General features: G+C 35.7%; 2 protein-coding genes across 3 annotated transcripts in view; both read left to right on the top strand.

The window, feature by feature from the left end:
* ZBTB43 (zinc finger and BTB domain containing 43) overlaps nucleotides 1-9,236 on the top strand; it is a 65,882-nt gene extending 56,646 nt beyond the window's left edge. The window contains exon 2 of one of the 2 annotated variants that reach the window (XR_007950891.1): nucleotides 8,767-8,866. Coding sequence is in view for 1 of the 2 variants with exons in the window: in XM_051979667.1 (XP_051835627.1) it covers nucleotides 8,767-8,912 (146 nt within the window). In the remaining variant the exon portion in view is untranslated. Of the gene's footprint in view, nucleotides 1-8,766 lie in introns of both variants that reach the window. The other variant, XM_051979667.1, reaches the window with a different exon arrangement.
* Nucleotides 9,237-10,407: 1,171 nt separating this feature from the next.
* ZBTB34 (zinc finger and BTB domain containing 34) lies at nucleotides 10,408-25,504 on the top strand. The gene is made up of 2 exons (XM_051979663.1): nucleotides 10,408-10,491; nucleotides 18,857-25,504. The coding sequence occupies exon 2, from the start codon at nucleotides 18,867-18,869 to the stop codon at nucleotides 20,379-20,381; it is 1,515 nt and encodes a 504-aa protein (XP_051835623.1). The 5' UTR covers nucleotides 10,408-10,491; nucleotides 18,857-18,866; the 3' UTR covers nucleotides 20,382-25,504.
* The last annotated feature ends 1,088 nt before the right edge of the window (nucleotides 25,505-26,592 follow it).

A 26,592-nucleotide genomic window follows, 5' to 3' on the forward strand; every position in this document is an offset into this window, starting at 1 on the left:
CACCTTAGTAGAAAATATAACAGTTTGGATAAAAATGTTCTTTCAGGCTCACATGAATTAATGCAGTAAGAACTCTAGATTTGTTTTCTTTTAAATTAGGATAAGCTCTTCATGAATATCCATTACAGCATGCCATTTTATTTATTTTTTGCTGCATTTTGGGTTGGGCCGAATCAGATTGTTGGTGGCAAACTGCTCCTTCTTTTTAACTCTATAAAGTGTTTGGTTGCAATTTGTGACCATTCCATTTTACTTTTGAGCTAGACTCAAGCAGAAAAGCCTAGAAAAGTTATTTTTATACATTTTGTTAGCTACACATATAATGCCTCACCTCTTAGACTTTTCTGTCTGGGAGCTTTTCTTTTTAAAATAAGCATTATGTATAGCTTTGGTGCTCTCAAGTTTTATGTATAGAAACTATAATAGCTGACATTTTGATAGTACTTCTGTGTTTATAAAGTGCCATAAAATCCATTATCTCCTTTGATGTTCACAATGACCCTTTGATGGAGTTAATAAGGATATTAAAAGCAATCTTTTGAGCAGAATATTCTGTACTGCTAGGTATGTATCACCACATAAATGGAAGTTAACAAGTTCATAATGTGGATCAGAAAATGAACATGAAGAACACAGAGATTACATATAATGAGTATACCTCCTCATACCTTAAAAATTAGCTGCTAAGTATATAATGCTACTTTTTATTCTTGTCAAGTTTAATTAAAAAATATTTTAATGAGGTACATTATTTTCATGGCATAAAATTTAAAGTGCAAGTAAAATGGATTAAGCCATCTTGTATGTTTATTATTGGTGAGAAGGCAGTTCTTTAACTACAATATCAGATCCATAAAAGTAGCAGCGGAAATTGGATGTATTTAGAAAAGCCAGACAGGTATCTTTGAACTACTTATTCTGAGGTGGTGGTGGTGGTGGTGGTGGTGGTAGTAATAGTTGATTTTAAATAGTATTTTGTTTGATCTCAGGTCTTGAGCTATAGACTTGATCTTACATACTTTTCACCTTTCTCAGAAGATGCCTAAGAATTTCTTCTTATAAGTACAGGTCTTAGAAAGGAAGGATAAGGAATAAGGAATTTTTAGGGCTTGGTGAGAATATAGGGAGGATCTGTGCAGTTAGTTACATGGGCTACATCTAATTCAAGAACAGCAGTGATGCCTGCATGATGTGACCTAAACACTGAATTTGAAGTCAGCAGAGGTACTTATCTTTGTAACTGCTTTTATCCCTGTACTTTAATTTTCATTATACCTTCCGTATTCTTAATAAATGTTTATTGAATTGAATTTCTAAAACGAGATGTTCTCTAAGATTCCTTACTGACTCTAAACTTAAGATAGTGTAATTTTTTAGATTTAAAGTGATACAAATAAAAGAAAAGTGTAGAAGGGAAGATTTTGACAATGACATAATTTTGACTAATCTCCACTAAAATTCTTCTGTGGCATTGTAGTAAGTCTTGGTAGATTTGTCCTAATTGGAGTCTTTGAATTTGAGCCAGGTGTTAAAATCCATCTTTCATTGGTGTACCACTCTAAGTAAATGCAAGAAGCTCATTACCATACAGTTAACTAATAGTAGATGATTTTTTTCCAGCATTAGCAACTCATGAAACTTGACTAAGTCATGCATTGTCCATGAACTGCATTAGTGAGTCAAAGACTCACATTAATGAAATTGTAAATTCTTTTAAGTTTGAAGATATTTTGAATTCTGGGATATTTTGTGGGATAAGAGATGGGTCAAGGAGTTGGGAATGAGCCAGATTTGTCTTTTGACATTCAAAAATGCCCTCTTTGGGGCATGCATGGAACTGTTTATAGAGGGAACCAGGGAGCATGAGGGAATTCATGTTCAAGTAGTGATACTTCTACAGTTCCTTCTGAAATTCTCTCCACAATAATCAGACCACTAACATTCATTAAGTTCTTACTTTGTGCCAACCACTGGACTAAAACTTTGGGGATACAGAAACTAAAAACAAACAAAAATGGTCTTTGTCCTCAAGTAGCTTATATTCTAATTGTTGAGAAAGTGTATATCGGTGGATTTCTGTATTTTACAAAATGAATTCAAGGGCACTAAGTGGGGAGTAGGTTTTGAAAAGCCTTCAAGTTAGGTGGTCAGTTGAGTCTTGAAGAAAATCTCTTGGAGGTGAGATGAGAAAGAAAGGTAGTTTAGGCATAAGAAGTAGCCCATTCACAGAGAGGAAATGAAAGATCATGCATACAGAAGGCAAATAGATCAGTATTACTGGATCCAGTGGTTTGGAATGGGGCAAGAATGTGTGTCAAACTGGAGAAGTAGGAAGAGGTCAGTTTGTAAAAAGTTTTAAATGCTCCCCAAAGAGTTTAGATTTGACTCTCTAGTTAGTGGGAGCCCATGGAGTTTGTTGACTAGGGGTTGGTTTGGACAAACCTCCACTTTAGGAAAGAACTCCAGTGGTTGTGGATGTTATAGTGTATTGGTAAGAGTTAGAGAGACCAAAAAAGATATTGTGGGTATCCAGCTCAGTGGTGTGATGGCCTGAAATGGAGTGTATATAGAGAAGGAGGGGTTATTTATGAGATGTTGGAGAAATAAAAAGATATAAGATTTAGCACCTGATGGGGTGATTAAGTGAGAGTGAAAAAGTCTAGCATTACAACCAAAAGTTTAAATTAGGTAGACTAGGAGGATGGTAGTACCCTTGACAAAGTGAAATGTCTTATTTGAGGAACAGCAAGAATAGTGTCACTGGGTTACTGACTACGGGGACGTGAGAAGAGTATATGAAGATTGGAAGGTAGGAGGGAACCAGTTGTGAATGAAAAAGAATTTGCATTTGATTCTGGAGGTGATAGGGAGCTACTGTGGTTTATTGAATAAGGGGATGATATGGGCAGATCTGTGCTTTAGAAAGAATAATTTCTTTCTAGGAGGGATTGTGGTGGAGAGAAAACTAACTTGGAGTCACCTAGTGAGGACCTGCACTGGGACAGTGGCAGAGTCAGAGGAGAGAAAGTGGGATACTGAAGAGAGAGAAAGGTAAAACTGTTGGATCTTGGCGACAGATTGGTTATAGGAAGAGAGGAAGTGAGGAGTTAAAGATGGCTGCCTGAGTCCTTGGGAGGATTATAGTATCCTCAACAGTAATAATGAAGTTAAGAGAGGAAAATTTGAGGGAGAAAATGAGTTAAGTTGTTGAATATAAGATGTCTACAGGATAACTAACTTGAAATAAGCAGTTGGAGAAGCAAGTTTAGAGGTTAGGCCTGGATAAATAGATCTGAGAATAAATCATCAATTTAGAGCAGGGGTCCTCAAACTATGGCTCGCGGGCCAGATGCGGCAGCTGAGGATATTTATCCCCCTTACCCAGGGCTATGAAGTTTCTTTATTTAAAGGCCCACAAAACAGAGTTTTTGTTTTTTACTATAGGCCAGGCCTCTCAACAGTCTGAGGGACAGTGAACTGGCCCCCTTTTAAAAAAGTTTGAGGACCTCTGATTTAGAGGGATCATGGAATCTGATGAGATAGTAAATGTCTATTTTTAGTAACATAGTGAAATAATATACTATGGAAGACAAAGAAAAGACTCAGGACAGTCATAGCTTGAAGCATCCACCTTTGGCTGGATAAACATTCGGCAAAAGGATAGGGGATAAGTAAGAGAAGAATTTGGATAGAGTAGTTTCAAGGAGATTTAGAGAGCAGAAAGTATGAAGGAGAAGAGAGTAATCACTAATGTCAGAGGCTTTAGAGAGGTCAAGAAGGATGAAGAAAAGCCTCTTAAATTTGGAAGTTGAGAGGTCATTGATAACTTCAGAGAGACTGTTTTGGTTAAATGATGATATTAGAAGCTAGATTGTGGAGATTTAAGAAGGGATAGGATTGAAAGGAAATGGAGGCACTTATTATAGATGGTGTTTTCAAGGTTAATCACAAAAAGGAAGATAGATAAGAGATTATAGCTAATGACAATAGATTTTTTTGAAAATAAGGAAAACATAAGCATTTTTGTAAGTAGTAGGGAAGTAGCCAGTAGACAAAGGAGAAAGTGAAGAATTAGAGAGTTAGGAAGATAAGAGGGGGAGAACAGGTGCAGTAGCAAAACTTAGTAGTAGGGGAATGGCTACCTATTCATGTATAACAAGGATGAAGGAGGATGGTGATAAATGTGTTTGGGATGTGAGATGAAGAGGGGAGAAGAGGGAATTCCCTATGGATGGCATCAGTTTTTTTTTCAGTGAAATATGAGTCGAGGTTCTCAGCTGAGAAGGGGTAGAGAGAGAAGAGCCATGGTGGTTTGAGGAGGGATGAAAATGTTTAGAAGCATCACTGTGGTGAATTGGGGGACAGTGAGTTAAGGAAATATAAAAAGATTATTTTGATATAATGAGATCCCAGCTGAAAACTATATAACACAAATTTGTAGTACACCCAGTCAGCACAGTTTCCTGATTTTCTCTTCCTACATTCAGCGACATGAGTTTGAAGCAAAGGTAGCAGATGGGAAAGGCTTTGAAGGGCATGATCTATGTTACAATAAAGGAGGCAGTAGAGAAGAATTCAGTATAGAGTTCTTGACCTAGTTCACCATGGGGTCATAATGGGGAAGGGAAGAGAATAATTGAAGGATCAAGAGATTGGAAGTAGGGAGAAAGATTGAAGATTAGAAATCTGCTGGGTAAGGCGGCAGGAAATGGGATCAAGGAGACAAATAAGAGGGTCTGATATACTTGGATCAAGTATGGAGTAATATATAAGAATACTAGAAAAGAAGGAAGGGGCATGGTTATGAAGAGCCTTAAATGTCAAACAGTAAAATTTAATGGTCAAAGGATATGAACAGACAATTTTCAGATGATGAAATTGAAACTATTACCACTCATATGAAAGAGTGTTCCAAATCATTATTGATCAGAGAAATGCAAATTAAGACAACTCTGAGATACCACTACACACCTGTCAGATTGGCTAAGATGACAGGAAAAAATAATGATGAATGTTGGAGGGGATGCAGGAAAACTGGGACACTGATGCATTGTTGGTGGAGTTGTGAACGAATCCAATCATTCTGGAGAGCAATCTGGAATTATGCCCAAAAGTTATCAAACTATGCATACCCTTTGATCCAGCAGTGCTACTACTGGGCTTATACCCCAAAGAGATACTAAAGAAGGGAAAGGGACCTGTATGTGTCAAAATGTTTGTGGGACCTGTATGTGTCAAAATGTTTGTGGCAGCCCTGTTTGTAGTGGCTAGAAACTGGAAATTGAATGGATGCCCATCAATTGGAGAATGGATGGGTAAATTGTGGTATATGAATGTTATGGAATATTATTGTTCTGTAAGAAATGACCAGCAGGATGAATACAGAGAGGCTTGGAGAGACTTACATGAACTGATGCTAAGTGAAATGAGCAGAACTAGAAGATCATTATACACTTCAACAACGATATTGTACGAGGATGTATTCTGATGGAAGTGGATTTCTTTGACAAAGAGACCTGAGTTTCAATTGATAAATGATGGATAGAAGCAGCTATACCCAAAGAAAGAACACTGGGAAACGAATGTGAACTATTTGCATTTTTGTTTTTCTTCCCAGGTTATTTTTACCTTCTGAATCCAATTCTCCCTGTGCAACAAGAGAACTGTTCGGTTCTGCAAACATATATTGTATCTAGGATATACTGCAACATATCTAACATATATAGGATTGCTTGCCATCTAGGGGAGGAGGTGGAGGGAGGGAGGGGAAAAATCGGAACAGAAACAAGTGCAAGGGATAATGTTGTAAAAAAAATTACCCTGGCATGGATTCTGTCAATATAAAGTTATTATTAAATAAAATAAAATAAAATATTAAAAAAAATCCTGAAGAAAAAAAATTTAATCTTTGAGGTAGTGGGAAGTTACTGGAATTTGTTGATCTAGATCAGACCTGTACTGTAGGAAAAATACTGGGATGATTGTGTGGAGAATGTTTGGAGCAGGGAAAAACCTGAGGCCAGGGGGCTAAATTGGGAGAAGAGAAACATTATAACAGTTTAGAAAGAAGTCTTTCTAGTTTTTGGGTCTAGCCTAGGATTGTGATTGTTTATGGAGAAAGGGAGACATTATATAAAAAATGTTCTAACAGTAAAAATCACAAGTTGTTTTGTGGTGGATTAGTGAGTGAGTTGATGAAGCTGACAATGAAATTTTGTATCCGAGTCAATGATGAACGTAACAGTAATAGGCAAGAGGCAAGGTTTAAAAGAAAGTTTGGGACATGTTGAGTTGAGGTGTCTCTGGGAAATTATGGTACTTATGGACTAAGTGGTGCAGTGGATAGAGTGCCAGACCTGGAGTCAAGAAGACTCTTTTTCCAGAGTTCAAATCTGGCCTCAGCCACTTGCTTGTGTGACTAGCCATTTCATCATGTTTGCCTTAATTTACTCATCTGTAAAATGAGCTGGAGAAAGAAAATCCCCAAATGGATTCACAAAGAGTAAAGGCATTGCTGAAAATGATTGAATAATAACAACAAAAGGTACACCTAGTTTGAGATTCCTTCTACTTATAAATCTTGTGATCCTGTGATCCTCCAACATCAAATTATTGAGTATAAAAAATTCGTGTTAAATTGTGCCTCTTGGATCTATCAGTTTGATAGGGTACCTAGGATTTAAAATATTAAGTATAAGTTCACTACATTGGGCTTTAGAAGCTTCTTACTAAAGAGTGTTACTTGTTAGCAGCTTTAAGGGGGAAAAAAATCTTGTATCTAATTTTCACTCTGGAAGGGAAGTGGTAATGTAAGCAATATAGAAGAGAATTGAAACATTTCTTTCTCATTTTTACCAAAAAATGGAATACCTCCAGTAGGTATAAATGGTAGTGGGTTTTTTTTTTGTTTTTGTTTTGTTTGTTTTTTTGCTAAGTTTGCCATTCTCCTGAAAAGACAGGGAAATATGAATTTTCATTTTATTACCTGCTTCTACTGTCTTTCCATACCATCTACATTGCATAGAACTCCATATTGATCTTCCTAACATCCAATTTCCAGCATGTTGTTCCTCTGTTTAGAAACTTCAATGAAGTTCATTGCTTATTTGAACTTATTTTCTTAACTGTAAAATAGAAGTAAGTATAATTATAGTATATATTTCACAGCATTGTTAAGAAAATACTTTGTAAGTACTTTGGAATCTTTAAAACGCTGTGTAAATGTAGGCTACAATTAATATTAATAATAGTATTATTAAAAATAATAATCCTTAAAATGATTTAGTGGAAAGGTCATAACATTTAGCTTCACAAGACCTAGATTTGAGTTCTTATTTCAACTTATAGAAACAGTGTAACATAACATTGAAGTGTGCCTCTCTTTGGGACTTCCTCACATCTAAAATAGGTATTATGTGCTCTTGTTTTATTTACAATATTATTGTTCCAACTTGTCTATAAGTTCCTAGAGAGCATTGTACCTATTATGTCTTGAAAAATTATGAGTAAATAAATTTTCTTTTTATTTCAGCTTTAATTTTTGGAGATAGGCTTACAGGAAAGGTAATATTATCTTGAAACTGTTCTTAATGGCCCTGAAAAAAACAAACCTCAAATTAGACCTGAAGAACAATTTGGGTGAAGCATGTTCAACCTGAATGGCTCCACTTAAACATGATATTTTCAAAGATGGATTTTTCCAGATTCTCAGAGGTGGAAAGGACCTTCGAGGTCATCTAGTTTGATCCATCTCTGAGAGATACATCTCTGAGAGAACCTGTGTAGTGTTGCTGACATATTATCATACAGCTGCTTCTCACAGACCTTCATTGATAAGGAAATCAACACTTCTCAAGGCAGCCCTTTCTAAAGTTTCTAAAAACTTTGGAATATTGCAAAGTTTTTCTTGCTATCAAGGTAAAGCCTACTGCTATAGTTTTCACATGTTTATAGTTTATTCAGTCAATAAATATTTGTTGACATCAGGCGAATTACTTAATCTCCTAAGTCATTTTTTTCATATCTGTAAAATGAGGGGATTGGATCACATGATCTCTTATGTTCTTTTCAATTCAAAATGTATGAGCCTATAATCTAGGACTTAAATTTTTCCCCCTCGGGGCCTCTTTTTGCCTTAGAAATTTTTATGTGTTCTATTTATATAGGTATGTAAAATAGATATACAAATTAAATATTTATAGACAAATCATAATTTCATAACCCCCATGGTCCTACATCATGTATTTTCTAAGCCTTTTCTTCTCCAGATTACTTCACTGATCTTCTTGTGGCATGGTCTCCAGTGTTGTCATAATCCTAGATGCCTTCCTTTGAATATACTCAAGCTAATGAATTTATTTACTAAAATGTATGATTCAGAACTGATTATGGTACTCTAGATGTGTTTTGATCAGAGTGTATAGTAGAACTATTACCACCTTTGTTTTGGAAACTGCCTCTAACTAGAATATAGCTTAAGATCATGTTAACTTTTTGACTGTCATATCCTTCTATTAAACTCATTGTGCTTAATGTACAAGATCATGTATAATTAGCAGCATTTTACATGTAGCCTGGTACATAAATGAAGAGCATGTGACATTTATGGCATTTTATTTTTAAAATCTAGTGTGGTTAATCTGGAATCACTGTAGTGGGAGAGTTGGAAATATCAGAATTTTATCAATGCATATAAGCTGGGAAGAGCTACCTAAGGAGAACTAAAAGTTTGAGAATTTGTGATCTTTTTTTTTCCTTGTTAAACAGGCCAAAGGCCAATGATGCTGCTAGTGCCGAAGTGGAGAGAATGGGGAAAAGGATGTGATTTGAGGAAGGCAGAAGAAGGAAAGTGGCAAGGGAAGAGAGAAGGTAAACAGCCATTTGAGGTAAATAAAGGAAAAGAGGGAAACTGAGGGGGAGGCAAGATAAATCAGTACTATGTAAAACAATATACAGTGTACTTGTTGCTATTTTTGGGAAGGAGAGGATTAGGCTTTCTCAGGCAATTAATTGTGGATCAACTGGACATATTAAGCAAAGCCCTTGTTATTCACTCTATGGCTATCCTAGCCAAACCTAGCCTAGCACACCATATTTGTTGCTATTGAAATCAAGATAGGTGCTGCCTTATCGATGGCACAGTCACAAATAAATATTTTTCCTTTTTGGATCCTGATCAGACATAGTATTCATACTTATTACCAAAGACTGTGGTGATGGCGATCATAAAATCTTAACCTGGCTTCATATCTGCTCCATGCTGAATCTTCCTTTTCTCTTTTCTAGCCACAGATTGCTATAGATGCTTAAGCCACATAAGTTATCATTATTATAGTTGCAAATGAAGAATAAAATAGAGGTATAATGTAAAGGAGATGGAAGAAAAAAGCAACAAAAGAAGAAAAATTGTATTTTTCTGTAAATTACATATACATATTTTTTCTCTACACACATATGGATACATGAATATATATATATGACACAGCTAGCAACAGTGACATAGAGATCATACAGTCTTATCTTTGTTGACAATATTAAGGCTCAGAAAGGATATTTGATCAAAGTCTTGCTAATTTGGATCAGAAGAAAGCATTGGAATTTCTACATGCTCACAGTATCTCCAAAACAGACCATCCAGTCATAGCATTTTAGGAGCAGTACACTTGACTGAACCATGTACTGCTATTTATCTCAGGGTTGTTTTGAAGAAAGCAATTTGTAAACCTTAAAACATTTATCAAAATGCAAGTTATTATTTGATGGTACCATTACTGTTACTATTGAATTTTCAGAAGGATGGCTTTCACATTTTGAAGTTCATCATTATAAAACAGAAAGACTGTTGAATTTGGAGGCAGAAGAACTGCCTTTGAGTTTAGGCTTTGCCATTTCCTAACTGTAGTCTTGTAAAATTAAATCTTTTTGAGCCTTAATTTTGGTTTCTGTAGTATATAGATGATAATACTTGTCCTAACTCACAGGAATTTGATAAGCTGTAAACAGCAATATAAAAATGAATGATAGTAATTTTTTTGTGCTATTATTGACAGCCAACCTTCTCTCTTCCCTCACAAACAGTGGAGTTAAAATGTAACAAAATAATTTTGTTAGGTTACAGTGGCTAGCATTGTCTATCCCCTGACCAATTTGGTCACAGTGTTAGCTATTGTAACCATATCCTGGTAGATTTTAGTGACTCAGTGTTGTTAGTTAAGTAGAATCCCAGGATGATAAGCTTATAGGGTCTAATGGTTTGGTTGTTCATAAAATTAAAACTCCTGTGAATTGGAGAATATAAATTGCCCAGTAACTTTCAAAATTTAGACTTGTTGCGTCAAAAGAGTGTAAGGATAGATTTAAATATTTTCTTTCCTCTAATTTGTGTCATTCTGTCGTTGTATCTGCAGGGAAAGAATGTTCTAGAAGCATAAGTTTACTGGAGTATAACAGATAATTCTTCAGCTCTTCTTCATGAAGCTGAGTTAGCATCAGGTAATGTATTAATGATTTTCTTTCTCTCTCTTTTTTTGGTGGGGGGAGGAAATCAGTATTAAGTGATTTGTCCAAGAACACACGGTAAGTGTCTCAAATGTCACATGTGAACTCAGATTCTCCTGATTCTAAAACTGGTGTTTTATTCACTTAGCTGACCCTAAGTTATTTTCTTACTGGCCATTATTTCTTTTTGATATCTATACTAATCAGTCACAGTCTTCATTTGAACCTTTGATCTTAAGCAATATTAATTTCTCAGATTGTGTTCTTAAGAAAAATTTTGAGTACTTCAGCTTTTCAGTTTAGACTCCGGATAAATGAGAGTTTTAAATTTGGGAACATTTTTATTAATAGAAAGGAAATAACAATTACAAAATCAAATATTTTTAATTTCTAATGTTGATCTCTGCCTTAGAAATCTGTTTTTTATTTTATTTTCAAATTCATATTCATAACTAAAATAGACACATTATAGAATCATAGATTTAAGACCATAGAGATACTTTATACTAATCATTTAGTTCAAATCTTTAATTTTATAGATGAGATGACTAAGGAACAATGTTACTCCTTGAATTCCTTAAGTAAGAAAATTAGCTATGATATGAACATCCAATAAGTATACCTTTATTATACTAACCATAATCCATTTTAGGGCAAACATGAACTATTTAGAAACGGTTTTTAAAAAATTATTACAGGTAGACAATAAACATTTAGATTCTAGTTTTTTTTTTTTTTTAACTAATTTCTATAGGTATAGAATTTTTTTCCTTCCCAAACTAATACATTTTTTCTTTCAAATTTTTTCAATTGACAGAAATCTTTCCCCCCAGCCTTTCTGCCCAGTGGAAAAAAATTAAATCTCTATAGAAAATATAGTTAGTCAAGCAAAACACATTTCCTATTGTCTATGTCCAAAAAGATATTTCATTTTGCATCTTGTTAATCTCTTTGTCAGGAGTTGTAACATGCTTGATTTTTTAATTCCTTGTTTATTGTGTTGAAAGTTCTTAAGTTTTTCCAACTTGTTTGATTTTAGTGTTGTTTTTACCGTATGACTTTTTTCCTGGTTCTGCTTTTGTTACTCTGTACCATTTCATACATGTAAGTCTTTCCAGCTTTCTCTGATACTTTTCATCATTTCTTATGATTCAGTAATACTTTATTACATCATATACCATAATGTGTTCATCCTTTTCTCATGAATGATTTTTAATTGAGAAGACATTTGACACTTGAAAATCATGAAAGCTTTCTTTTTTCTTGAGTTGATAAAGAGGAAGAAGTTGAAGGTGCAGGTCTATAATCCATAATTTTTCATTTTTACCTATATCTTTTTGTTTGTTCATATGTTTTTAAGGTCCCATTCATAGTTAAAATATGAATGAATGTTTTGTTAAAAATAAATGTTGTTGAAAAAAATTTAGAATATTAGCTTGCTATTTCCGGAATGACAACCATAAATGAGATCATATCATATAGTAGCTGGAGGCACAGTCTTGAAATCAGGAATAAACCTTGGGCATACACTTGTTTTGCCACCCTGGTTTAAGTCATTTAACCTCTTAGTGCCCCAGGAAGCTCTCTTAAGACTACAAGTTCCCATTTGAATTGTAGAACTGCCTTGGTACAGGAAGTTTTCTACACTGATTCAACTGCAGCTTTGCCCCTTAGTCCCCTGAAGATATAGTATAAATAGTTGCTATAGCTTAAAATAGCTGGGAGGGACCTTAGAAGTCATCTAGTTAACCTCCATTTTACAGAGAAGAAAACTGAGGATCATGGATCCATGAAATTGGTGTTTACATAGTATCTATCACATTTTTCTTATCTACTTTTACAAATAATCATAATAAAACTTCATGTTTTATTGTTCTCTATCTTTAGCAAAATATTTTACTCTTTATTTTCTCATTTTAACCAACTCTAATAACCCATATAACATAGCTAGGTATTCCCTTCGTAGGTGAAGAATCTGAGGTCCATCAAGGCTAATAAAACTTAACTGTCATGACATAGGTGTGTTATAATTTTGAAGGTCTTGTAACTGGATGGCAGCCTATAGCCTTGTTTTGTTCAGATAGTTCTATCTTTATTGGACAGTCAGTATATTCTTGTTATCCTTGGTGTGAGAATTAGCTTGACTCCTCACTGAAAAGTGGCCTAAATGCACTTAGTTCACATAAATCTCAGGTTAAGCTTTGACTTAGATACTGTAGCATGGGATTTCAGGAACTTTGAGCATTTATTCTTAAAATCATTCAGAAAAAGAGAACTTTGGCTTTAAGGAGACAGTTTTTGGACTCTATTTACAAAGCACTTTTTTCACGCTAATCCTATGAACTAGGAAATATTAACAACTACTCAGATTTCTGTGGTGCTTTCTTTTACAGAGTTCTTTCTCCATAAATAGCCTTATGAAATAAGGTATTGTTAAATACAATTATTCCTATTTCATGATATAGAAAACTGAGGCTGAGGAGCCCATAACTTGTAAATATTGGAGCTGAGCCTCTCAGAGTCCTTTCAGTACTGAGATTTTATGTGATTTATTTCATTCTGTCTTTGAATAAGAGTCTCTTTTCCTGTGATCAGAAGAGACATAAATTTGTTCATTAAAGTTAAAAGGAAACATCTGCTAAATTTGGTTATGGAAAGTTGATATGAAACTAGAGAAATTGACCATCTGAGATATTTTCATTTTAATCCAAAAGGGTTGTATAGGTAACATTTCAGTAGGGTTCAGGGCCAAAGTAGTAGAATAATTTAATAGCCATGAATTAATTTTAAGAGTACCAGGTTTCTATTTGTATTAGTAGGACCAAATTTCAAATATCAACTCTGCTGTTTACCACGTATGTGATCTTAGGCAACTCATTTGGCCTCCTAAAGAATTCATTGAACAAATAATAGGGTTAGACTATATTATTTATAAAGACCCTTTCAGGGGACTGCCAGCCAAGATAACTGCCCAAAAGAGGCAGACTGCTTGGCTCCCATATACTATTGCAGCAAAAACTGAAACTTCACATTGGACCAAATAAAGATTGAGAAATCTAATAAGAAACTATAAAAAATGATTTTTTTTCCATGTTAGAATTGTAGAGATATCAGGTAAAAGACTGGACAATAGGAAAAGGAGCCACAAGTCACTATTCTCCCAATAAAACCAAAAAGATATATAGGCTGCAAGGATTTGTGTCCAAAGAAGCACGAAGAGAAGGCTCCCCTGAGAAATCCTCTGGGTGATTAGGAAATCACCAGGGAGTGGCAGCAACTGGCATGTTGTGATAGTGCTCAATTCAGATAGTTCAGATAGGCACCCAAGGACTTAAAATTACTAGCATTTTGTCCTGAGATACCATAAAAGACCTAAAGAGCCAGCATTCTAAACCTCAAAAAGCCAGGGGGGCCTCACTCCATAAGGTAGAGGTCATCGCATAAACTTAGGTGGCTCAGGGGAGACCAAGCAAGGTTGACCTAAGCTGCTGATTCACAGCTCCAATTCAGAAACTAAAGTTGAAAAAATGACTAAACCAAAGAACATGTGACCCGTTATTCAAAAAGGTTAACGTAGATCTGAAGATCCCCAAAAATCCTACCTAGGAAGAAAAAGTACCTATGCAACAACTCTAAACAGACTCATAGGAGGAAAAAAAAGGATTTTTTCCCAAGAACTATATGAATACCTAGAAGAAAGAAAGCAAAGGATAACTAGGAAAAATTACATAGGTTAAAAAGAATTGGAAGAATAAGTAGAAAAGAAAGTGTTAAACTTTTCTCAAGAAATGGAATCTCTGAAAATTAGAAGAGACCAAAAAGAAATCAGTGACTTAAAAAAATAGCACAAAATCAAAATTGAAAAAATAGAAGAAAGTTGAGATAAATGATTTTATAAAAAAGATATCCTAGAAAACAGGTCAGATTAAGAATTTAAGAATTCTTATACTTGTAACCATAATTCTTTTTTTAGGTCTTCATACTATATTTTAAGATTTCATAAGTGAAAACTAAACAGCTCTTTTAGTATAACAGGGTGAAACAAAAATAGAAAGAATCCATCTTATCACTTCCTGAAAGAAAACCTAAACTGAAAGGTCCTAGGAATGGTTTAATCAAAATTTAGAGCATGTATATCAATGTAAAAGTTTTTTATCTCATCCATTCAGAAAAGGAGGAACACAAGAAGTAAGGTGTCACAATGAGAAAAGAGCTTGATATAATATTCTTAAAGGCAGAAGATACAGGCTTATTACCAAAAATAATATGCTTTGCAAAGCGAAGTATAATCCTACAGTGAAAAAAAAATTGATCTTTGATAGATTAGACAATTTTCAAGTATTTATGATGAAAAGATGAGAGCTTTGTAAGAACTTTGAAAGACAAATATAAGAGTCCAGAAAAATATAGAAAGGTAAATTTATTTGAGTTATTGGAAGAAACTGTGTAATGATGTAGGTTAATATTTCAAAAGTGGGAGAGGAAATAAGTCTCTCTTTAGAGTTCCTCATTGCATAGCGAGGGAGCTAGATAAGAAAAATAGAGGTCTTTGGATGGTAGGGTAGACTGGTTCTACTATGCTTCATATAAAAAAAGGTACCACACTTTCCTCTGTACACCTTTCATCTCTTACTGTGCTTCATGTCCCCTGAGAAAATGTGTTAAGGGGCTCATTTTTCATTTGTCACAAGGTGACTTCTCCTTCAACTGGGAGTCTTTTGCTTCTTACTGTGCTGCCTGAGGATTGAGCTAACTTCCATATGTGCAAGCATAAAGTAACTTCTACCCTCTGCTGGTCCAATATCCCAACTTTGATGCAGGGAACTTTCAGAGTAACAATCTTCCTTTGACATCAGGCCTTGTTTCTCCTGCTGCACCTGTTTCTTGAAGGAAGACAAAGAGGAAAATCGGTGGGGATTGGGACTTCCTTGCCCTGCATCACCTTTTTCTTGACTAGTCTCCAGCCTTTGGAGGGAAGAAGAGTAGTGAATCTGATGGTCTTCCATCTTTTATTATACTTATACTCAGCCCAGTCTCCAGGTTCCTTTGGGAGGAGGAGGGTTGTCTTTGATTTGATGATGAACATTGTCGCACCCAGTCATATCCCACTTCTCTCAGTAATTCTGAATTCCCATAGTGTCATCATTTAAATCCTATTCCCCATCCTTCACCTCTCAATTCTTATTTCCATATTCTTCTACCTCTGCATTCCATAGTTAAAAAAAATCATCCACTATTCCATAGGCAACAAACTTCATTCTAAATTTTTTCCCTCTCTCACTTCTTCTATCTACTAACTTTTATTGAAATCTAGTTCCTTACCAATAATACAGTTTTCCTGGTCACCCTTTTTCAGATTACATATCTTCCCTCATTTCCTTCAGTCAAGGCCAGGAGTCATAATAATGCTTTCAATTCCTCCCATTACAACTGTCTTGTTCTTTCCCTACCTTCATTACTAAGTAACCTGTCCTCTTTTGAAATTCATTCTATTAGTCTCTACTACCCTGTTAAAATCCTGGTAACTCTTTTCTTCAGCTTATTCTATTTCCTTCCTCAATGACTTCAGTATGTGGTTCACAGTTTTTCTGTCCTCCCTTTATACTAAGGAACTTCAACAAACATATTGACTCTCAAATACCTTACCCTTTTAGTTCCTCTACCAATTCATTTCCCATGACCTCCACCTTACCTTAACCATACAAAAAATGGTAATTCTCTTGCTTTTAACATTACCCACAAATGTACTACCTTCCTGTTCCAGAATTCTGAAATCCCCTTACATGACTTAACTTTATCTGACATAATTTATTGTCTTTTCACCTCTCCCTCTGCCTTTTCTTACAAAACTCTTATTCTTCTTCTATAATGTAACCTCTAATTCCTTGAGTCTTCAATTCTTTCTGTGAGACTATCTCTCCTGCACTAGCCATTCTCTACTCTTTTCAGCTTCACACTATTCTTTTTTGAATCCATCCTCCCACAGTATCATTTTGCCACGTATCCCTTTCCACACCTTAGCCTTGGATCATTACCAACTTTGGTATTCTCTCCTATACATATTGTACTGGATGAAGGAAGAGGAAATAATGTATTGGATCCAGTACAATTTGTCCATCCTCAATTGAACCCTTACTGCTATTATTCTCTTTGCAATTCACTTATCCCACTTCACAATAGCTCTTCCATACCCTTTCCATCCTGCCTGAAACTTCATGTCTTCCCTTCACAAATTCTTATTAGTTAAGAACTTTGCCTCATTTAACGCCCCCCCCCCAAAAAAGACCATTCATTATGAATTCCTTCTATCCCATCTCATATAAGTCTTCTCCCTTCCACCACTATGTCTTTCACTTTTGTCTTACATAATGATGTAACTTTATGCCTTACTAAGGTTAACCCTTTCTTCTTGATCAAGCAAATTTCATTCCATCCTAACTCTTCCAATAAACTTTGTTCTTCTATCATTCCTATTTTTATTCATTTTTTTGTCTACTGACTCCTCCCTTACTGTCTCTGTTTAAACATGTTCATGTCTCCACTTGAAAAAAATTTTATCTTTTCATTACCACTATCATCCTGTATCTATTCTATTGTAGCTAAACTTCTTTGAAAGTGCTGACTGATAGGTATCTCCACTTTTTCACTTCTTAATCTCTTCTTAACTCTTACTGTCTGTTTCCATCTTTATCATTCCACTAAAATTGTTCTCTCCAAAGTTACTGGTATCAAATCTGACCTTAAGTACTATTTTCCTCAACATTTCTGTAGCATTTGACAATATTGGTCTTCTTCTTCTCCTTTATATTCTCTTCTCTCTGGGTTTTTGGGATACTATGCTTTTCCTAGTTCTCTAATCTAGGAGATTTTCAATCTCTTTTGCTGGGTTTTCATCCAGGTCACAACTGCTAAAACTGGATGGCCTAATTAGCTTATCTTGGGCCCTCTTTTTCTTCTCTCTCTAGACTACTTCATTTAGTGATCTCATTAATTTACTTACTATTCCTATCCCTATTATTATCAAAGCACAAGTCTGCCCATTTGCTCCCCTATTAAATAAACTTCTGTGGCTTCTCCTGGATCAAATACAAAATTCTCTTTCTGATATCCAAAGGCCTTTATAACCAACACATTACTCCCTGACACATACTTTTTGATCCAGTGATATTGGATAAACATTGAAACACTCAGTGCATTTTGTTGTTAACTATATCAAATTCAACAGAGAGAGTTGGAGTTAAGGGAAGATAAATACCAAGGAGGGAATACTTGAAGCCAAAACATTTCCTGTTCTGGAAAAGAATTAAAAGGAAAAAAGAAAAGTAAAGGACTTGATTCTAAAAAAAAGGGAAGGTATACTCATCAGTTAAGGGATGGCTACTGAATGGTAGTCTGGGAATAATTGTGTCAGAAGAAATGACTAAAATAAAGAAGAGTTCCTAGAATCCTGTGTAATGTGAGTTCATAATTTCAATATGAAATATACAGAACCAGGAAAACAATTCATTTAATAAGAACAGCATATATAAGAAAACATCTTTAAACACTCAAGAATTATGATCTATATAGAGACCATCCTTCCAGAGGATTAGGATGAAGCTTATCATTCAACTTTTGACAGAGTGATGATGGATTTAAGGGGCCGAGACATACCTTTTTGGACATGACTTTATGTAGATTTGTTTTGCTTAGCTATGTTTATTTAATACATACTTTATTTTTTTTCCCTTCTCTTGATTAGGGGCAGGGCACAGGGAAGGTTGGCAATTTTGATGCCACAAAAAAGGACTATTAAAATATAAAATATACAGAAGAAAGTTCAAATCAACAGGACTGTTTTGAAAATAATGTGTGGAGTGTCTATGTATATGAGTGTGCATGTGTGTGTGTGTGTGTATACACACGCACACATATCAAGCATATGAACTCATCACAATTTGTTTTGTATATATGGAAGTGCTCATTTTTTGGTACTTTAAATTCAAAAGCAGTTTAAGTTTAAAACTAAAAAAAAAAAAAAAAAAACCCCAATAAAGTCCCTTCTGATTCTAAATTTGAGTCTTCCATGATTCTTTTCTAGCTCTTAAGTCTTATGATTCTATGAAAAGAAGAATGCTCCGATATGACTGAGAGTAGAAGCTTTAGAAGTTTCATGTCACACACTCACTAACTTATGCCCATGCCATTTTTACCACATGATATAGAATATAAATGGAATATAAACTTCTGTTTCCCTCCCTTCCTCTCTTCCTCCTTTTTTTCTCCTCTCCTCGTCTCTTTCCCTTCCCTCCCTTTCCTTCTCTCTTCTCTCTCTCTCTTCCTCTCCACCCTTTCTCTTTTTCTTTCTTCCTCTCTCTAGATTACGCTTCATGTCAGTAGAAATGGACAGCAGCAGTTTTATTCAGTTTGACGTGCCCGAGTACAGCAACACAGTTCTGAACCAGTTAAATGAACTCCGCCTTCAAGGAAAACTGTGTGACATCATTGTGCATATTCAGGGCCAGCCATTCCGAGCCCATAAAGCCGTCCTTGCTGCCAGCTCTCCCTATTTTCGTGACCATTCAGCATTAAGTACCATGAGTGGCTTATCCATCTCAGTGATTAAGAATCCTAATGTCTTTGAACAGTTGCTCTCATTCTGTTACACTGGAAGAATGTCCTTACAGCTGAAGGATGTTGTCAGTTTTCTCACTGCTGCTAGCTTTCTTCAGATGCAATGTGTCATTGACAAGTGCACACAGATCCTGGAGAGCATCCATTCAAAAATCAGCATTGGGGATGTCGACTCTGTAACCATTGGTGCTGATGAGAACTCAGAAAACCGCAATGGAGTTAAAGAGAGCAGCTTCTTTGCCAACCCAGTAGAGATCTCGCCTCCATATTGCTCTCAGGTGCGTCAGCCAACAGCTGGTAATGATTTACGGATGGAGGCAACTCCAAGCAAATCTCTGCGTGGCCGCTTGCAAGAAGAAGGCCACTCAGACCGAGGAAGCAGTGGAAGTGTCTCCGAGTATGAGATTCAGATAGAAGGTGACCATGAACAAGGGGACCTGATTGTGAGGGAGAGCCAGATCACAGAGGTGAAAGTGAAAATTGAGAAATCAGACCGACCCAGCTGTTCAGACAGCTCTTCTTTGGGTGATGATGGCTACCACACTGAGATGGTAGATGGTGAACAAGTGGTGGCAGTGAATGTAGGTTCCTATGGCTCTGTGTTACAACATGCATACTCCTTTTCCCAAGTAGCCTCTCAATCATCTAGTATGTCAGAAACTTTTGCAAACCTGAGCAACTCCAGTCCATCCAGGTCCATGCTAAGTTGCTTCCGAGGGGGCCGGGCCCGCCAAAAACGCCCTTCCTCTGTTCATCTACATAGTGATCTGCAGAGTTTGGTACAAGGGTCAGATGGTGAAGCTCTTGTGAATAATCCTGGGTATGAGAATAGTCCCCGGGAAAGGAGTGCACGAGGCCACTGGTATCCATATAATGAAAGGTTGATCTGCATTTACTGTGGGAAATCTTTTAACCAGAAGGGGAGCCTTGACCGGCATATGCGACTCCATATGGGAATCACCCCTTTCGTTTGCAAGTTCTGTGGTAAGAAGTACACACGAAAGGACCAGTTGGAGTACCACATCCGTGGCCATACTGATGATAAGCCTTTCCGCTGTGAGATATGTGGGAAGTGCTTTCCTTTCCAGGGAACACTCAACCAGCACTTGCGGAAAAATCATCCAGGTGTGGCTGAAGTTCGCAGTCGCATTGAGTCCCCAGAAAGAACAGATGCATATGCAGAACAAAAAATAGAGAATGATGCCTCCAACTCTGAGGTGGGGCTAGATTCCAGTATGGAAATTCACACAGTGTCTAATGCCCCTGATTAAGATATTAAATAAGTGCATCCCAAACAAAGCACACTCATCAATGCATTTAAAAATTTTTTGCTATAGGTAACTCAGCCCAGTCACTGACCTGATCACCTTGAAACCTAGTAGGTGCACAGTAAATTTTCCCAAGGTTTCTAGATAGCACACTTTGCCATTTTTGTTCTTTGCTTCTAAGGAAATTTGGGTATATGTGTGTTGAAAGAGCTTAGAATCCGAAGGGCCAAAAATACAGGGAAAACATGGGCTAAAGCTATTCCTCTGGATGAATTATTCTGGCAGTAGCACAGCTAAGCCAATTGGGTTCACCCTACCTTTACTACCCAGGGGCATATATTCTCTCTTAGTGTGCATGTAGGTTTCTATGTATGTGCATGGAGAGAGAATGTTATGTGATCTGATGATTACCTTTTAGAGTTGAAAATTACTTTTTTTGGTAGTTAGAAAATTTATACATATATATATATAATAAAGCATTTATTATATATATTACATATATACATTCTTAAATTTGCTTTTATTCTGGTTGAGGTGAATGCAAGAGGAATATGTAAGTTAATATAGTGTGTACAGGGCTTTTTGACTCTTAATCTCATCTCTACCTAATATATTTTAAGATCTTGCTCCTTATCCCTTGAAGAATGTTATTTGGTTTTCTGATATATTAATCATAGCGTCCAAAAGTCTCAGCAAAGCAAATGATACTGTTTTTTATAACTCCACTTCATAATGAACACATAAACCAAATGCCATAAATCTATTCAACTCTAGTTAGAATTGTTTGGAATTTTTGTTAGTTGTCCAGTAGGTAAGCTGGATGACATGTGGTGCTGCCCTTTTTTACACAAGTGTAATGTAATTATTATCCAACCCTAAAGTAACAGTGGTTTTAAATGTTTTTACTGGCCTAAGAATCTACCTTCATTTCGTACTGTAGAAACCTAAATACCAGGTAATTAAATCAAATCACTCTACATGATGAGTTGCTACTCTTACTAAAGGAAGAAGGGGTTGTAACTCTGATTATATCTCCACACAGTGTTGATATATTTTTTTGTTGTTTTCTCCAAACAGCCAGTTCAGGTGCATAGTAACTTTCTATATTGCGGTTCCTTGTGAAACTGCGAAACTTGGAAATTTGTACTTTTTGTAAAGATATATTCTATGGGAATCGCAAGCAATATGTCTATCTTGTGTGCTACATAAAGCCACATGGCTTCCCCATTCTTTCAGTGGCTAATCAGTGTTTCCTGCTTAAAGAAACCAACCATAAGAAACCCTCTTTAAGATACTTTGTGTGTGTCACCAAATTATTTGTGTGTCACCCATGTTTGTTTTATGTGGTGCTACTTTTATGTTTAATATCAGTTAGGTCAGTATAATATAGAAAATGTGAAACCTAATGATGATAGTGAATTATAAGCAACAGGTTGTTGTTGTTTTTTTTTCTTTTTCTCTTTTTAGTTTGTTTAGAAAAGAGACCTCAAAATCTTGTGCTGGCAAACACGTTACTATATGAGAACAGTGGTCCCTATTTGAAGATTTTTATTCATGAGGAAATGTTTTTAGTTTTCTACAGAGTACTCAATATGTACTTATAGTGTACCAAAATACGCTTTACAGAAAAAAACAAAAAAAAAAAACCTCGATTTGGTTTGGTACTGTACATTCTGGTTGATCAAGAGCGAGTCATAAGTCATGAGCAGCTGCTCTGGAGGTCGCCATGAGAATGGCCAGTCTTCTATAACTCCTTTCTGAAATAGTAACTTAGCTCTGCAGACTTCTTATGGAAAAACTTCTCAGCTAAAGAAGAGTAAAATGATTTTTAAAAATGAGCTGTGATGTAGTTTACAGAATTACCAAAAAATTTTTAAAAATTTATATATATATATATACACACATGTGTGTATGTATACAAAAAGTATACATACATATATGTTTGCTGGTTTGCAATGCTTTTGTGGCTCTTATAACTTATAACTAATAGTGGGGTGTTTTTTTTTTTGTTGTTGTTGTTTTGTTTTGTTTTCATTTTTAAGAAAAAAGAAATTCAAGCCCTTGTCCATAATGACCCCTTATGGGGTGTGGCTGTATGGTAGCTGCTTTCTTTAAAATGGTGTCTGCTAACCTTGTAACCAGCTGCACTATGGATCAGTGTTACTACATACAGATTACACTATAAATCCAGCTGCTCCAGAGGAGTAGCTTTTAGCTAAATCGGGTATATAATATGCCTTTTTTCCTCTTAAAACTGCCTAAATAAGGGGTTTGTTCTCTCCCTGAAGCACTTGTGTAACTCCTGTTAAAAGCCTTGTGCCTCACGGGGAGACTGGACTCTTAAGTGTTTACCCAATTAAATACATTCTGGGGTTTCAGGTAAATGTTTGTGGTGTTCTTTCTTACATGAATGAATTTTTGTTTTGTTTTGTTTTGTTTTTTAAAGAAATTAAATGCAAAAAAAAATTGTGTTTTGATACAACTAAGTATGTGACAAGAAATGGCCAAATCAAGGACACGGGAGGTTGGCTCAGGGAACCCCCCTTCTCCTTTCAACCCCTTGGGTTGGTTTCCCTAGTATTTTGTGTGAACTAAGGCAAGTTAGGAGAAGGGAAGTTTGGGCGGCACCTTATATGTCCTGGCTCTTGTCATTGTGTCACAGTCTTAACCTTATTTAAATGGAGTTCTTTGTATTTGTAAATCTATTAAACTGGTTTGAGTTTACCAAAGAGTGACTTATCCAAAATTGTCTCTGACAAAAAATATATATATATATACATATATATATACACATTACTTTGATTGTACAGTTCAGGTTCAAAACATTGTAATGGGACTGTTAAGGGGCAGGAAATTGATTCATTTTCTCGATAATAATCATGATTCAACATTTTTGCAAGTTCCACTTGCCTCCCATTCATGTTGCTAACACTTTACCCTTTCCACTGCTAGCAGTGTTAAGAATGAATTCTCAAGCCATAATGCAGTACTGTAACCACTCAGCAGTGCTGTGGAGAACACAGACATATAGACCAGCTTAGGGCTCATCTTTTGGAGCATTCTTAAGGTCACACTACCCAGTGTGAAGTCTAGTAGAAGGTGAACTTCCAATCTGGCAGCAGCAGTTAATTGTGCCTTGTCACATGAGAATATGCCAGGGGGGTTATCAAGACCACAATCTAGAAACATTGTCTCCCTGAAGTTCATTTCATGACTCCTCAAAGAAGAAATATGCTGAGTGGTAACTGCTTAAAGCAACTTTTTTTTAAAAGTACAGTACCTATTTCTGTACAGTTTGGGGAATAACACAGTACTGTTTTACATTTCATTTATAACAGATGCAGAAGTCAATAAAATACAAGTGATATGTGAAATCTTTTAACAGTGAAATATATCCTGAATTCATATAGGCTTGTTCATAATTGAGTCTCTTCTTGAGCTACCTTTTTCAATAAATAGACAATGTGAAGACAGTGACGGTGTCCTTTTCTATAGATATTTAACCTGTTATTACAAACTGTGAAAACAAAGAACTTTATACTTTTGCTAATGTTTGTGGTTTTAAATAGTTACTTTGGGTCTCCTAATCTGTTTTCTATCATATCATTTCTACGAAATCTGTAAAGTACATTTAGAAATTATATTTGTAAATACAACATATTATATGTTTCATTTATTTTACTGAGTAGAAAGATTCATGATTGGATTCTGCCTTTAATTTTTGTTGTATTAACAGAAAGGATACTGTCAGTTCACTGTTAAGCAAAAATATACTGTAGAACTAAATTGATTTCTAGGATTCTTCTCAGGCATGAGTAGGAAACTCATGTTTTCCAAAACATAACCAAGTCTTCACTTTGCTCTTAGCCCAAATGGTAAGGCCTGTGTTATAATTTAAAAAGAAAAAAAAAGCCCAAAGCATGGGAAGAACTTGCAGAAATAAAAAATAAGGGCTGGGTAGGGGAGGGTAAGAATTTATGTGAATGAGCTTTACTTTAAAGAAATCAGTGTATTTTATTTGAATAGCTTTTTATATTAGTTACTGTGATTCTTTTATTACGGTATTCTGAAAGGGTTTCCTGTGAAGCCTCCTGAAAGGGACTCAAATATGCAACACCGAATCTATTTTCCAAGGAAGTATTCTCCTTGGATGGTGCTTCTAGACTGGTCAGGGTTATTTATTAAATTTTATATATGAAAAGTATTTGGGAATTGTGTAAATCTTTATATAAATCTAGTTCATAAATCATAGATTTCATAATTGCTCAGTGCAACTGAACTAGAGGTTCAGGAAAGTCATTCGCTTTGTTCCAAGTTTATAATGGCTATTGTGCATTTTTTACATATCTTGTTCAAAAAGTGCCAGTGTGGTTTAGCTGCCTCTACCCAATATGGGACTCCCCAGGCCAGGCAATGACCTGCTTTCTCAGGATTCTTGAATCTGTGTGAAGACTGCTCGGCCTAGCTGAAAAGGGAGCCTGGGATGCCCCACACTGTCCCAGTATTTTGATCAAGTGGAGCAATGAGCCTTGCTTAGGATTCACTAAGCATCTGCCCTAGTGGCAGCTATAGTAAACAAACCTCAATATCCCTCCTCAACAAGTATGCTGTGAATTCAGTCTTTGGACTTGTGTCCAAGGTCTTGGTTGTTGCCCTGACTATATAGTAAGAGGTGAATTAAATTGGTTTGTTATGAGAATAACCATTTATTAATGTGAAAAGTATCTCTGGCCACTTTTTTTGGTAGGGCTAACATTCTCCATTATAAATGGTGGAACAATCAGAATGATTTAACTCTCAGTGTCATTATCTTGCAATATAAACTGGTAACCTCACAAGTCCCCACTTCATCGCCATGTGAAGTAATGAAGCTAGCTAAGCTGATGCTGTCAGGATAGTAACTTGCCATAAGGATTCTTTTATAAGCATGAATTTAAACTATTTATTCAAATGCTATTTTACTCTTGTACCCATTGGGTTTTAGATTTGTGACACAGATACTTCAGTGCTGCTTAATTTTGTTTGGATGAATTATTGGTCCTTGCTTGTAAATGGCTTTTTTTTTATGGTATCAATAAAGTCAATGGAAATTGCTGTTTGTAAATAAAAATGCTTATAGAGCAAAAGTAGCATGGGCTGACTTTTTTATATTCCTCCTGATTGTCTCAAGTATTGTTTATTCTGACATAAATTCATTCAATGGAACTATTTTAGATGCTGACTGAAAGTCAGGAGAAGATAAAAAGTTTTGGTAAAACATGGTACCTGTCCTTGACAAACTTATATTCTCATCAGAAACTAGGGAACAGATTGAGCCAAGAGTGGTTTTTATGTTTTAAAATACAATAAGACTTTTAAAATGTAAAATCCATTTAGGTACATTTGAGATTTTTTGGCTGTCCCTGGTATAGTGTAAAGGGAATAAAAAGACTCTACAATGTGCTAAGCATTGAGCTGATTGCTTTATAAATACCTTATATAATCCTCACAACAGCCCTGTGATGTAGGTGCTAGCACTATCTTCATGTTACTTTTGTGAAAACTGAAGCAAACACAAGTTAGGTGACAAGCCCAGCACCACAGCTAGTAAAAATCTTGAAGTCAGATTTGAACTTCAGTCTTCCTGACTCCAGGCGTAGTGCCTGGAGTGGTTCACTCTGCCACCAATGTTCAAATCTCGTTCTAATACTAGCTTTGATTTTGGATGTGTCATTTTCATTCCCAAAACCTAATGTTTCCTTGTCTGCAAAGTGGAAGTAATACTGCTGTTTGTATTTCTTACCTCATGGGCTTCTCATGAAAGCAATTTTTAAGCAATAAAGTGCTATAGAAACATGAGCTACTAGTAAGGCTTTATATAAGCGTTTAGAGAAGTAAAGAACAAAATATATTTACTGGTACTGACACTCTTGGAAAAGGTTTTGATTTTCTGAAGTCCAAACCATTGGCTAGGGCACAGAGAAACATGACCCTACTGTTTGTCCTGCCATAGTGTGGTAGAAATCAGCACTGGTTATGAAATCAGAACAGTTTGAATCTTTGCTCTTTCAATGACCAGTTGTTTAACCAACTATTTGCCCTGTCTGGGCCCCCATTTCCTTGTGTAAAATGAGATTATTAAACTATTCTGGTTTTAGGTCCATGACCTTAGTGTTTTGTAAAGCTTACTGATTGCCAAGGATCTTGACTTTGTCATGTAAACTAGATGGTGGGA

The sequence above is a fragment of the Antechinus flavipes genome, chromosome 2 (genome assembly GCF_016432865.1).
Source record: "Antechinus flavipes isolate AdamAnt ecotype Samford, QLD, Australia chromosome 2, AdamAnt_v2, whole genome shotgun sequence".
NCBI lineage: Eukaryota > Metazoa > Chordata > Mammalia > Dasyuromorphia > Dasyuridae > Antechinus > Antechinus flavipes.